At 29.4% G+C, this 13,414-nt stretch overlaps 1 protein-coding gene across 1 annotated transcript in view; it reads left to right on the top strand.

The window, feature by feature from the left end:
* LOC129960361 (glutamate receptor 1-like) overlaps nt 1-13,414 on the top strand; it is a 547,350-nt gene that overhangs the window by 38,395 nt on the left and 495,541 nt on the right. The window contains exon 2 of the mRNA XM_056073766.1: nt 6,339-6,491. Within this exon, the coding sequence (XP_055929741.1) occupies nt 6,339-6,491 (153 nt within the window). The remainder of the gene's footprint in view (nt 1-6,338; nt 6,492-13,414) is intronic.

The raw sequence follows: 13,414 nt of genomic DNA on the forward strand, positions 1-13,414 counted from the left end.
ATTGAAAGATTTTCCTGTTTTGTTGTCTAAGAAAGTGTGTAAGCCCATTTAAAGTCATAAAAAGTATAAATTTCTTTTAACTGAGACTTTAAAATGATCAAATTATAAACTTCAATCAATTTAATATTTGAAAAACATAAAATGAGCGCATTAATATATTCCAAAATGTGCAAACCATGCAAATGCAAACCCTTAAATATAGCCAAATAATTTAAAATAGACTTACACCACTTTAAAATGAAATGGCTCATTTCATTTTCAACATGGATGAAAAAATTTATTCTATTCGTTCACAAGGCTTATTACTTTAAATAAATTAAAAATAAAGGTAAGGATTTGTTTCTTGGATTTGTGAAGTTTTTCCTACTTTTAATATTTAGGAACAGTGCCTGTTTTCTTTGATTTCAGTACATTCTGAGTTATGTTATCATTAAGCACTAAAAATATGAGACAAGTTTCCAAAATGGCGGTGAACTAAATTTTCAATGCGTTTTATGATATTTATACCAACTTCCATACCTTGAAAAAATAATGTGTAAAATGCTATTCAAAAAAATTTAAACAAATAAAGATGCTTTAATAATTGAAGTTTAAAAAAAATATTTTTTAATTTTTGTTATTTTCTATATTTTTGCTATTCGTTCTTTGCTAAGTTTGGAGCTAAATTTTACAATAAGTTACCATGAGCAAAGAAAATAAGCGTTGATTTTTAAAAGCTTTTCTTTTGCATACACATCAAACTATTATAATTCATTGACAAGATGATGCTTGATTATGGTGATAATCAAGAACTAAAAACTGCATATTTAAGTAATTTTTTTTATTTATTTTGCAGGGAATGGGCAACTAGAAGCTATAGACGAATTTTAATGGAATAAATGTTTAAAAAAATCGAGCTTTTCATGAAAAGATGATATTAATCAATTATTATTTTTTTTTCTTATTTCTCATCGATTCACAACTTTTCCATATTATAGCAACGCACACACACACAAAAAATATATTTTTCTTTTTCCGGCCTACCCTTTTATATATTAATTTAACAGATGTTTGAACAATTCTATCAGTCATAGAAAAATGTGAGCCGAGAAAAAAATTGCATATAAGGGATTAAGAGGAGATTGGTTTTAAAAGAATAAGAGCACGATATGGAACATCAACCACATTGCAGCGAAGTTTACCTAAGAATGTATGGCATTTCATTTCACCCGAGAAACTTTCTTTCTTTTTTTAGTTTCAATAAATATGAAATGAAATGCTTATTCTTTTAACTTTAAGAAATAAATAACTATTGAGAAAATAAGTGTTTTTAAAATTTTAGGAGCATAACTTCTAAATAATTCAACCAATAAAATTTAATATTTATGTTTCACTTCCTTTCTTCTTTAAACGATAGATGAAGTTTTGGAGCAAAATAGATGATAAGGGATTCATCATTAAGTGCTCTTAGAAACTTGATAATTTACATTCCGGGAAAACATAAATATTGTTCAAAAATATCCAAAGAGAAGTATTAAGTATCTCCTATATAATCTTGCAGCACAAAACAAAATTTTGTGTTGATATTTTATATTATTATAAATCCCAAGTATGCTTACTTTGTATTTTAGGTTTAAAAAATGAAGCTTCTATAAGTGAGGGTTGAGGTCCAGAAAAAAAACCTGTGGTGGAAATCAAAGAAAAATATTAAGAGTAAGAGAAAACTTTAAAGTAAGAAAGAAAGCTACGAGACGAATAATAGTACTTGTACATTTTGAAATTTGTTTTATAGAAGAAACTGAAAGATAGAGCAATATATATGATGCATGCATTCATGTTTATGCATTAGCTTTGTAAAGCAATGTTTATGTATCTTAATTCTTTATATTCAGAGGGTATTTAAAAATACCTTTTAACACTCTTATAACTTTGTAATGTGACCGTTTTTTCTGGTATTCCCAAGAATATAGCGAATGTAGTTACGACAGCTGTTAGCAGATAACAGTTGATGAGAGAAATTAAAAATTTTAATTATTTATTATACTAAATATTTTAATTTATTAAAGAAGCTTTTCATCTTCTGCACCAAAAATTGTGAAATGATGCAAAAAAGGGAAAAATTTATTGGCGAACTTCATTCGGGATATAAAAGGTTAAAAGTACTTCAATGACATATGCGCAATTTAATATTTTAGACATTATTTTAAGCGTTGAATTGAATTAATATTATATCGTGGCGAATTTAGTTACGACAGCTGTTAGCAGATAACAGTTGATGAGAGAAATTAAAAATTTTAATTATTTATTATACTAAATATTTTAATTTATTAAAGAAGCTTTTCATCTTCTGCACCAAAAATTGTGAAATGATGCAAAAAAGGGAAAAATTTATTGGCGAACTTCATTCGGGATATAAAAGGTTAAGAGTACTTCAATGACATATGCACAATTTAATATTTTAGACATTATTTTCAGCGTTGAATTGAATTAATATTATATCGTGGCGAATTTAGTTACGACAGCTGTTAGCAGATAACAGTTGATGAGAGAAATTAAAAATTTTAATTATTTATTATACTAAATATTTTAATTTATTAAAGAAGCTTTTCATCTTCTGCACCAAAAATTGTGAAATTATGCAAAAAAGGGAAAAATTTATTGGCGAACTTCATTCGGGATATAAAAGGTTAAGAGTACTTCAATGACATATGCGCAATTTAATATTTTAGACATTATTTTCAGCGTTGAATTGAATTAATATTACATCGTATTATTTCAATAGATATTGGTATTCTCATGATTGAAAACTGGGATTTAAAACGTGTTATTCTAATTCTTGGGCCGTATAGGATGAAAACATAGGAAGGCCTGGAAGATATCGCTCAGCTTCTTCAACTATGATTTTAGGAAAATTTGTAAAATCACCTTAAAGATAGTTCATATCACAAGGCCTCTTGTAGACAGCCGCTATAGGAAAAGTGTACCCAAGAACAATGCAAGCCTTACATTAGGACTACCCGGAACGCCGAATGCGGTTTTGCGAATGTGGTTAGCATCATGATTATATTAAACCTTGAATTAAGTCTGTATCTCACATACAATGCAGAATTTTCTTTCTTTAAACAGCTCCTTTGTATGTTTTACTTTATGTTTTGAACGTTGGTCTGAAATAATTTAAAATATATGAGTGAGCTTAAATAGCCAAAAACATCAGTTGAAGAAGGGAGAATAATCGAGAAATATTGTTCAAATTAATGACCCGCCAATAAGAACAACAAAACCAGCGTGATAATGCTGTGCAAGATATCGGGCAACTTAATGAAATAATGACTCGAGCTGATTGTGGTACAATATTTTCTAGGCTATTAATAAATCTTGAATTTCTTTTTGAATTTGATATTTCACTAGATGAGAACATTAATAATAAGAATTTTCGAAAATCAAAGACAGGAAATCATTCGCAATTTCATTTTGTCCATTTCGTCATGTTTTGACGGTAACTATAAAGAAGAAGGAAAATATTTCATTTTACAGAGTTTTATTCAGCTAATAATTAATTGCTTCTCAAAAAGGATAAAAAGTATAAAAAAAGAACGTTCTAGTCACAATATTTCTTAGAGTTGATCTATTATTATGATAGAAACGGCTTTTATAACTGTTGGAAAAATCTGAAAAATATGTAGGAGTTTTATTCGCATTAAATTCCTCCTAATTTATCATGAATAAAATATGTAAAAAATCTCTAAGATGTTGCCACTGTATAATAAAAAAATCTCTCAAGCAGTAGAGGGGAGTTTTTATAGAAGAGGAGGAAGTAACTTTCGTTATTGAAAGCTATTCTGTGCATTCAGCGATAAATGGACTAAAAGCAACAGAAATGCTTTACCTGACTTCAAATGCAATTACTATCCGCCATCCTCTCAGAATCTAAAATTGAGGAGAACAATTTTAGATTTTTCGCACTGCGTTCAAGTGAGTCGGCGAAAAGTTTTTTTTTTTTTAAAAAGAGGTGGGGGGACAGTAGACTGCTTTGAATATTCAAGTTCTTAAGATTTTTTTTTTTAGAAAAATAATTCGTATCTAACCAGAATAATTGTCTAAAGAATGGTAGGTCTAAGAGTTTAAAATCGTTAGAGAGCGATTTGAGCGGCTTTAAAACAATATCGATATAAAAATGGAATTCAGTATTGTTGAAACGCAGTAAAAGCATACCAATTGCCCACAACTTGGTTCTAGATTCGTGATATCATGTTAAATAAATTTTTAAAGATAATTTTTTTATGTTATGAATGTATTTTATTGAATAAAAATCCATATATTTCTGCTTATTTGTTAAGGTCAATTTCCAGAAGTTGGAAGTATTTACTTTGCCGCGCAAATTGAGAACTTGTCACGTAATTGTATTTATAATATTGCTTATGAGAAATATCTATCCTAGTATAACGAAGCATAAGGAATTCGTGAGCCATAATGATGTTATGAAATGCTTCGACATTCTAATTTTTAAGTTAAACCAATAAAAAATTATTTATCCCGTTTTAGCAAATATCAAGACAGTAAAAATAAATAAAGAAAGAAGTGCTATCGTTTACTCATCATTTTCTACTTCATGTGTCAGTTAAAAAGCCTTTTAAACATAGTAAGCGTACATATACATCCTTTTTTATCACCCCTCCCCCCCCAAAAAAAAGATATTTGTAAGACAAGTAATAAAAAAATCAGATATCTTTCTCTCATAGGTTTATTCTTTGATATCTGGTTCTGCCTACGGGGCAATGAATAGTCGAAATACAACTCCCACCGAGGGACAAAGGGAAGGAGAAACTTCCAGAATGGTGGTTGGCTTTTCCCGTCCTGGTGGGTGCAGAAAGGGTGTAAGGATATCTACCCCTACCAATGACCGGATGGGCCTCTTACGGGAGGGGCTGTACTGTGTCCGGTAATGGCCCTCAGTGCTCAACCTTAGTTCAGTCAGTTCCAAATCCGAATGCCTTCTGGCGGGGAGGAGTAATTTTTTACGATTAGACGTGATATAAGGCCAAAAGAATATTTCAAATGATAATATATCTCTACTAAATTTAGGAGTAGTGAGAAGCACCTGTAACATATGCAATTACTTTTTATTGTTTTTAATACTGAGTTGCATCTATTGTAAGAATTCAGATCTGTTTCACTATACACAAATATACCCAAAAAATCCTCCTACTATATAATTAACCATTCTTATTATGAAATCATTTGTATTTTTATATCAGTAACAATTAAAACCAAAACAGAAGTCGTTATTTACGACTTACAGCCGGAATTATAATGATATTTTTCTTCAGCGTGGAAAAATACTTTTATAGGGTAGCAGTACTCACAGCATTGTTGCTGAAAAAATAAAATCAATTCATGTCACGGTCGCATAAGAAAAACAATTGTATATGTTTAATCTAACTGTAGATCGTATTATTCTGAGTTGTGAAATCACTTATTATTTATCTTGAAACATCCGAGGTGAATTCCAAAATTAAACTGGCATGGCACATTTGGAGTTACTCACGTGAATTGATTTGATTTCAACACCCAATTGCTGATTGTATTCCAATTCTTTTTGTTCTATCCATCAATAAGTGGTCATCTAAGTAGTTTCATTTTCTGAGTGGTTTTTATTTCATGTCTAATTAAATCAACTAATCAGATTGCTAGACTAGATCAAATTCCTCATTATCTTACAATCCTCTCACTTGCCTCCATTATCTTCTCAGTCATTATATCCTCATTTATAAGAACAGGTAGAATTCTTAAATAATGGTGATGTGGAGATAGCTTTTGGAAAGTTATTTCATTAAAAAAAATAAAAAAGTTGGTACAAAGAATCATGATGAATCCCAGTGACAGAGAAAAAACTGTATTAATTTGACATAAAATAAATCTTTCTATAGAAATATGATGAGAGAATTATCGTATTCAATTAGTTAGTATATTGAATACGATTTCTTCTAAGCGGAATCAAAGTTAGTCGAGTTTCACGCAGTAATTTCTTCAAAAAAAGTGTGATGTAAATATCTCATTGATATTTAATCAGAATATCTTTATTTAAAAAATACTCAAATAGCACAGCAAAGAAAGTTTTGATATAATAACTAAAATCACAATCGCCATATGGTATTTTGTGACAATATATCACGTACAACAATTGGAGAACTAGATTTGATTTTCTTTGTTTTGCCTTAATAAAAAATTCTGGCAAATTTGATACACAGCGTTTTGATAGAAGAGAAGCTATTTAATAAATGTATTTTTATTGCATGCGATAATGAATTGAATTTTTTTGTCCATTTTGTAAATGAATGGTATTTTCTCTCTTTTTACAGGAGCCATATTTACACCAGGTACAGATGAACTGCAGACAGCTCTTAAGTACACCTTCCATATTCACAACACTAACGACACACAAGCTCGCTTTAAAGTTGAGCCAGTTATTGATCTTGTAGACAGTGAGGACCCTTTCAAAATAGCCCGGACATGTAAGTAAACGATTTCTATTTAACGGTAAAACGAATTAATTTAATTTTTGACTAATACTTTCATGTAATTATACCAAAAAATATTTCAAATATTGAAAAATGAATTTATATAAGTAATAAATTTCAGCATTCAGACTCGAAAACTCTGAAATTGGTTGAATAAGTAGGATAGAGTCGAATGAAAAATATTTGAGACGTATTAGCACAACAAAATCCATCAATTGATAAATCATAAAATTGTTAGGGACAGAAAAAATAGGAAATGTAAATAAATTATACGTGGATGACAATTTGTCAGACCCAGCATGCAGGTTCTCGCTTCTCCTGCAGGATTAATAAAAAAGGTTTGGCTGAGTAAGAGTTAGCATCACCAGTGATGGGAGTACCTTCTTAGGGAAGGGTTTGTGCATAGGCCATACGTAATAGGGCCTTATTTTGCTCAGATCACGAAACCTGAAGTATTAACTGAAGCATTCCGGTCATTTAGTGTGCAACGGAATGTATTTTATAGGGAAGAGGAATTCCTTTATAACATGCAAAGTAATGAGTAATAGTAATTTTCTTCATGTACCCCTTACATATCAAAATGGACTGACGTTGAAATAAATTCGATTAATTTTGAATAACTGCTATTTCCTAACTTTAATCTATTTCATTTAAACTAGAAAATATAAACAAATATAATAATAAAACACTTTTATTAATGTAATAGAATTTTTTTTAAAAATTTCTTTTAATATATAATTTACTATTATAAATACTAATTTGTATTAGAAAGTAAGTATTATGTAATTATTAATGTAATAGAAAGAATTTTTTTATTCCTTTTAATTTATCTTTAATTTATATTCCTTTTATTTAATCGTTTTAGATTCATTACTAAGCGGGCGTCTCTCGTGTGAAATAAAAATTGAATTAAATTTATCGATTAACTGATAATTAAGTTCTTAAAAATATATTAAAATTTTGGAAAACGGAAATTGGAAAATAATTAAATGCACGAAATTTCAAAATTCTGGCACACTAGAAATAAGAAAAAAATAGATTTCAAAATTTCATATTACAAATGTGGAACAAGTCAAATTAAATAGAAATGTATTAAAAAAATGAAGATTTGGACGAAATTCTTATTATTATACTTGATCCTCTTTGCCAAAACAAGTTCTTCTACACAACTGAGAGTATATGAAGATATTTAAATCATTACTATAGAATGTTCCAAACTCTCTGTTTTGTGAAAATAAATGATGCATATCCGGCTGAAATACGCATCTGAATCCTGAATGACCGGACGACAGTGATGAAAATAAGGACATGTAGCTATGTAACAAAATGAAATTACCGTCCCATGTATAAAGTATCTTCATCAAATAAATGTCTTCTTCAAAATATGCTTCTTCATCGGAATGTGGTGCATACAAGCACATGACGATTATTGTATCCTTCAGAGAAGCGAGAAAATGCATGCTTATATGACAATTTCTTATCATTCATGCTAGAGGTTCTTACTACTTCCCGAAAAGAAAAAATTTCGTTTCCCAAAAGAAAATCTTTGGTGATGAATTATTTATCTACTCTGCTCTTTTCCTCGCTCTCTATAGTTTTCAATTAGAGCAATAGCCTCAATGTCAGTCAACGAATGTGCGGATTGAATATTCAACAAATTCTTCATTATACGTAGGAAATTGTTATCACGCACAAACAACTCTACCTGGCATTTTCTTTATATAAATCGAAAAGCCGTGTTACAATCTAATTAAGGAATCAGCGAAAACATAGAATTTTCATTTAAGGACTCGTTTAGTTGAAAAGATTCATTTTAAAGATATAATCCGAATGTATAAAATCTGAAATCGACTTTTCTGTAGAATGAAGGATTATATATTTTAATTAAATCCTAACGTGTACACAGTATTGGAAACATATTTTTCTTTAATTTCGCATTGATTTTAATTACGACTTTAAATCTTTCCGTATCCGAAAATAGTTTCTAAATTAGTCTATTATTTGCAATCATTAATAATTAAAGCTTCATATTTTAACTTCATTTGTCGAAGCACTTATTTAATATGAAGCCACATAAGTTGGCTACTGAAAAATTTTAATATTTCGTAAAATACTTGATTTGATATTCAAACATAAATTTAAGTTATAAATCAAACAAAGTATTTTATGAAATGCAATTCCTTAGTAATGCATGGAATAAGAAAAAATTCATTTAAGTTTTGAAATTTAAAAATTTTTTCTCATGTTTTTAGTTTCTCACTTTTCATGAATTGCAGAACAGTATATCCATTAAATTTTAATTTATGAATTCAAATTAAAGTAAATTTTAAATATTTCTGTAAAAATTACCACAGAATTGTATTCAAAAGCTTTCCTCCCCCATCTTTTTTTAATACAAATTCACCGGGATGGAAAAAAAACTGCTGACATAAACAAGCTGTCTTGAATAACACGCGAACTGACATTTTGCAAAAAAACTGTCAGTGCAAAAGATGAAAGTTGGACAGTGAACTTTTTGATGATGATGAAAATGAGATTCAAAGGAAGAGTAAGAATGGTGTGATGAAAACTTCTCACAATAGTGTCAGAAGTCCAGTGATGTTGAGCTTCAGAATTCTTCTTTGAATTCTAATTCTTTAGATAAAATTGGTTTGAAAGGATTGCTCTTGGTGTCAAACCAACGAAACAACTTTGCAGGCTGTAATCCAGAAACTGTATCTTTTTTTAAAAAAGGAGGGAATTAAAAAACAGCGAAGTCATCGGAATTTTATTTTTACTCAGATGTAAAATCTGAATACATATTTGAATTATGCGATTCTTTACTTTTACAGAATGCTGTGTTGGAATTTGTACATATTCAATATATAGATGATGGTGTTCATATGAATAATGATGTTCTTTAGTTAATTTTTCCCTTTATTCTGCTCTGTTTGTTTGTCTTTGCTTCGAAACAATGTGGAAGATTTTAGAATGATAAATTGTAGTTAAAAAGTCAGATTTTTTCACCATCAATTTATATACAGTATACTCTCGAGTATCCGGCCTAATATGGCGGAAGAACTGGCCGGGTAACAAAAACGTCAGATAGGCCGGAGTTTTATGAATTCATTCGTTTAACCACCAATACCAGAATACAAAGATTTTATAGCAAAACTCACTGTTATAATACGTATTTTCTCACTTCTTATTCAATTCTATGCCCTCCATTCAGATTTCATTCCATTTTCATTAAGATTTCAAGTCATCTTAAACCAGGTAGAATGTGATAGCGGCCCGGTGAATCATAGAAGCAGTTGCCATTAACGTGTCGGGTTAAAGCTGAAGGCTCTGTCCTGGCAGTTTATATATGTTGATATACTGACCTGCGTTTTTCAAGAATTAGAGAAAAAGTAAGTTAAAGCATATAAACTGCTTACATTTTAACATAAATTCTGTAATGTCTAACTTAAATGTATGAAACATAAACAAAACATTAATGTAAATCGTAGGCCTAATTCTTAAGGAAATTGGATCGAACTGACTTTATTTTTCTCATAAATGATTAAACAAATATGAAAAGATAACATTAAGACAAGAGTCAAAACTTACAGTTTTTATGTTTTTTTTATAAAGTACTTAATTGATGACTTAACAGATATTCTTAATAGATGTCTTGCCCTCCTCATTTAACTTCGATAAAATAAAAACTAGGCCGGATGCCGAATAGTCTAGAACCGGACTGTCGATACTGCTACGTTCAGTGGTGGCGGGGTGGTCGGCTGTACGCAAGAGAGAAGAAAAAGAGAGTCTAGAACCGGATACTTCAGAGTGCACTATATTTAGTCCTATATATCAGTTGAACCATTATTTTGAAATACCATCTATTCTATGTATAAAAATCAACTATTTTATTTTTAAACATCAGCTATGGTAATGGTTCCCAAACTGTGAGCTGTGGCACTTAAGAGAATGTCTTAAAGAAAGGGGCTATAAGATACATACTTTTCATAAGTGCCAAAACTGAGAGAATTTTAACCCTATGCACTCGAATGTCTTTTCTCAAGTATCATTAAAGACGGTGCATCATTTTGGACATTTTACTTATTTATTTTTTAAATTTTAATTGCTAAAATGCCTATAGAATGGTACAAAGATGTAGATTTATTTTTCAGGGAAACTCTACTTAAAACAACTGTACGTATTTACTTTTTGGTGTAATAAACAAGTTCACGTATTAAGTGACTAATTATGTATCGAATCACTTTTCCGAATGCAAAAAGTTAACTCCATTGTTAGGTTCGAAGTTAGGTTGACGGTACATATTGTCCCATAATTCGAGTATATTTCTCGAAAACCAATGTAGAAAAGAAAACGAGGATAGCTGGTTCAGTTGATTCCACTATTTGAAAAAATGCGAAGTGATTAAAATTCCTATTCTACGGACAATTATATTATTAAAGTCTCTTCTGTAGATTTTTATGTGACCTAAAATACAAATTTTTATCTGATCTATTCAAAAATATTGACTGTTTTTTTTTCGCAAAATAATACTTGCTCGAGATATTGTGGTAACAACTGTTTTAATGAAAGACATAATAAATAAAAAAAATTGGGAGTCGCTGAACTGTGTAATTTTAAATAAATAATTTAATTATAATTAATTATAATATGAATGTAAGAAAATTTTTCCATTAAATTATTTTAAAACTTATTTGTTTAAAATATTTTGGAACAATGTAGTCTAGAAATTATCTTATTTGAATGATCGTCTAGATTGCATCTTTTTGTTATTTCAATTCTATTAAGTGTTTGTGTAGTTGAGTAGGTAGTTTTTGTTACAGCAGTGTCAACATATTTGTCTAATCCTTTTTATGAAAAAGTATTTCTTGGTTCCAGTTAGGGAAAAATGTTTACATTTAGATATCATTAAATATATATTTTATTAAGAGACTAACAGATATTATCAATTATATATTAAAATTAATAGATAAAATCAATTAATCTTTTATAGATAAGATAATTGTTAAAAATGTTTGCACATTAATAACAAAATATATTATTTTACTCTTTGAGAAGAAACTTATCAAATTGCAATTTACCAAATTAGTTTAATTGAAATATTTTCCTGATAACATTAAAGGTAAATGAAAGCATTTGCATAATTAAAGAAGTTGATTAGTTTGGACCATAAATATTTACTTAAATTGCTCTGCTATTATCAGCCAATCCAGTGGTTCGATAGACCAGAAAGTTATTTTAATAATTACCCTCATTATTAGGAATTGGAATTAGCAAAAATAACACACACACGTACAAAAAATTCATTAAATACTAGTTCAAAAAAGATAAAACTAAAGTTAGGAGATTTTGTATCACACTTTAGGCAACCAAGGCAAAATAAATAATATTATTTCTGCTGAATTAAACTGTCTGATGGAAATCCGACGAGAATTAATACCCTAAATTCCATCTGGCAGCAAGGTGCTCCCGTAAGATTTATGCTGAGTTGAAGAGAGGTAATTTCTCTTTTTCATTACCTTAATACATGTTTAACGAATGTTAATAGGGCATAAATAAAACATCCGACATCGGTTCTGCGTAGCATCATTGTCCCGTCAGAGAGCGTCTTAACTGTGGCTTCAAAACAAGGAATCTCATTGGACATCCCTACAGTTGCACTCAGGCGCTAATCCACGCCTTAGCTCAGTTTACCTGAATACTTCCATCTGAATATGTTAAACGGAATCGCTTTCGGAATTCCAAATCAGAAGACTCAATCGTTTCGCTTTCTGTAATTGCTAATGTTGCAGTCTCGCTCCCTCAGCAATCAGTAGAATTGACGTTTCCACATGAAATCACTAAGGCTCCAAATGTTTAATTACTTGTGAAGGGAACATAATTGAATAGCAGACAGTACCTTGTCACTTCACTTTGCGTTTCCGAAATGAAAACAAAGCTGGTTGGATTCAATCAGAATCAGTGATCTTCTCATAGAAAGCAGTAATAACTGGCAACATTTCGAACATTTAAAATGTAGATGGAGTGCATCGCTCGCAATGGAATGATATCTGTCACTTGTTAAATAGAGAGAGGTTTATGGAATAAATAATTTTCTTAGATTATGTCATACAATGTTTCATATAATTTTAATTCTTTTGTATATTTTATTAATAATTTGAAAGAGAGCAAAAATACATTTGCAAAAAATATCCGGGATGATTAATTTATTTCAAACCATTCCATTGCATCGCTTGTGATGGAATTATATCTGTCACTTGTTAAATGGAGAGAGGTTTATGGAATAAATAATTTTCGTAGATTATGTCGTGCAATGTTTCATATAATTTTAATTCTTTTGTATATTTTTTTAAGGATTTGAAAGAGAGCGAAAGTGCATTTCTAAAAAATATCCGGGATGATTAAATTATTTCGAACCTTGCTTTAAAGAAATTACATTGGAGATTATTACAAAATATTTTGGTAAAAGAAGAAGGCTTTCATCATAAGACTGAAGTAGGAATATTAATTTGTAAGCATTTATTATTACTGATGGAAGGGTATTCCGCTTTGAAAACGATTACATTTTATACTATGCAAATTTTTCTTTTTTCTCTATCTCCTCCTTTTCTTATATAGTTAAGATTATTTTATCGTAAAATAATTAATTATAAAATTTAAATTGAATTATTGCCAAATAAATGATTTAGAAATTCATACATTTGGAGAAAGATTTGATTTTAATCCATAGTTCAAATTACAATTTTACTTAATTTAACCTATCAAATAAAATTTACTCTATTAAATAAATATAAAACCATATCTCATTTAAACTCAAGATATCATCTTAAATATATCTTCGTAGAAATATACGAGGAGTGATCCATAAAAAAAAAAAAAAATTACAAGCATCGGTATTTGGAAAGTAGAAATCGTGGATG

Source organism: Argiope bruennichi, chromosome X2, assembly GCF_947563725.1.
Source record: "Argiope bruennichi chromosome X2, qqArgBrue1.1, whole genome shotgun sequence".
In the NCBI taxonomy this organism is placed as follows: Eukaryota; Metazoa; Arthropoda; class Arachnida; order Araneae; family Araneidae; genus Argiope; species Argiope bruennichi.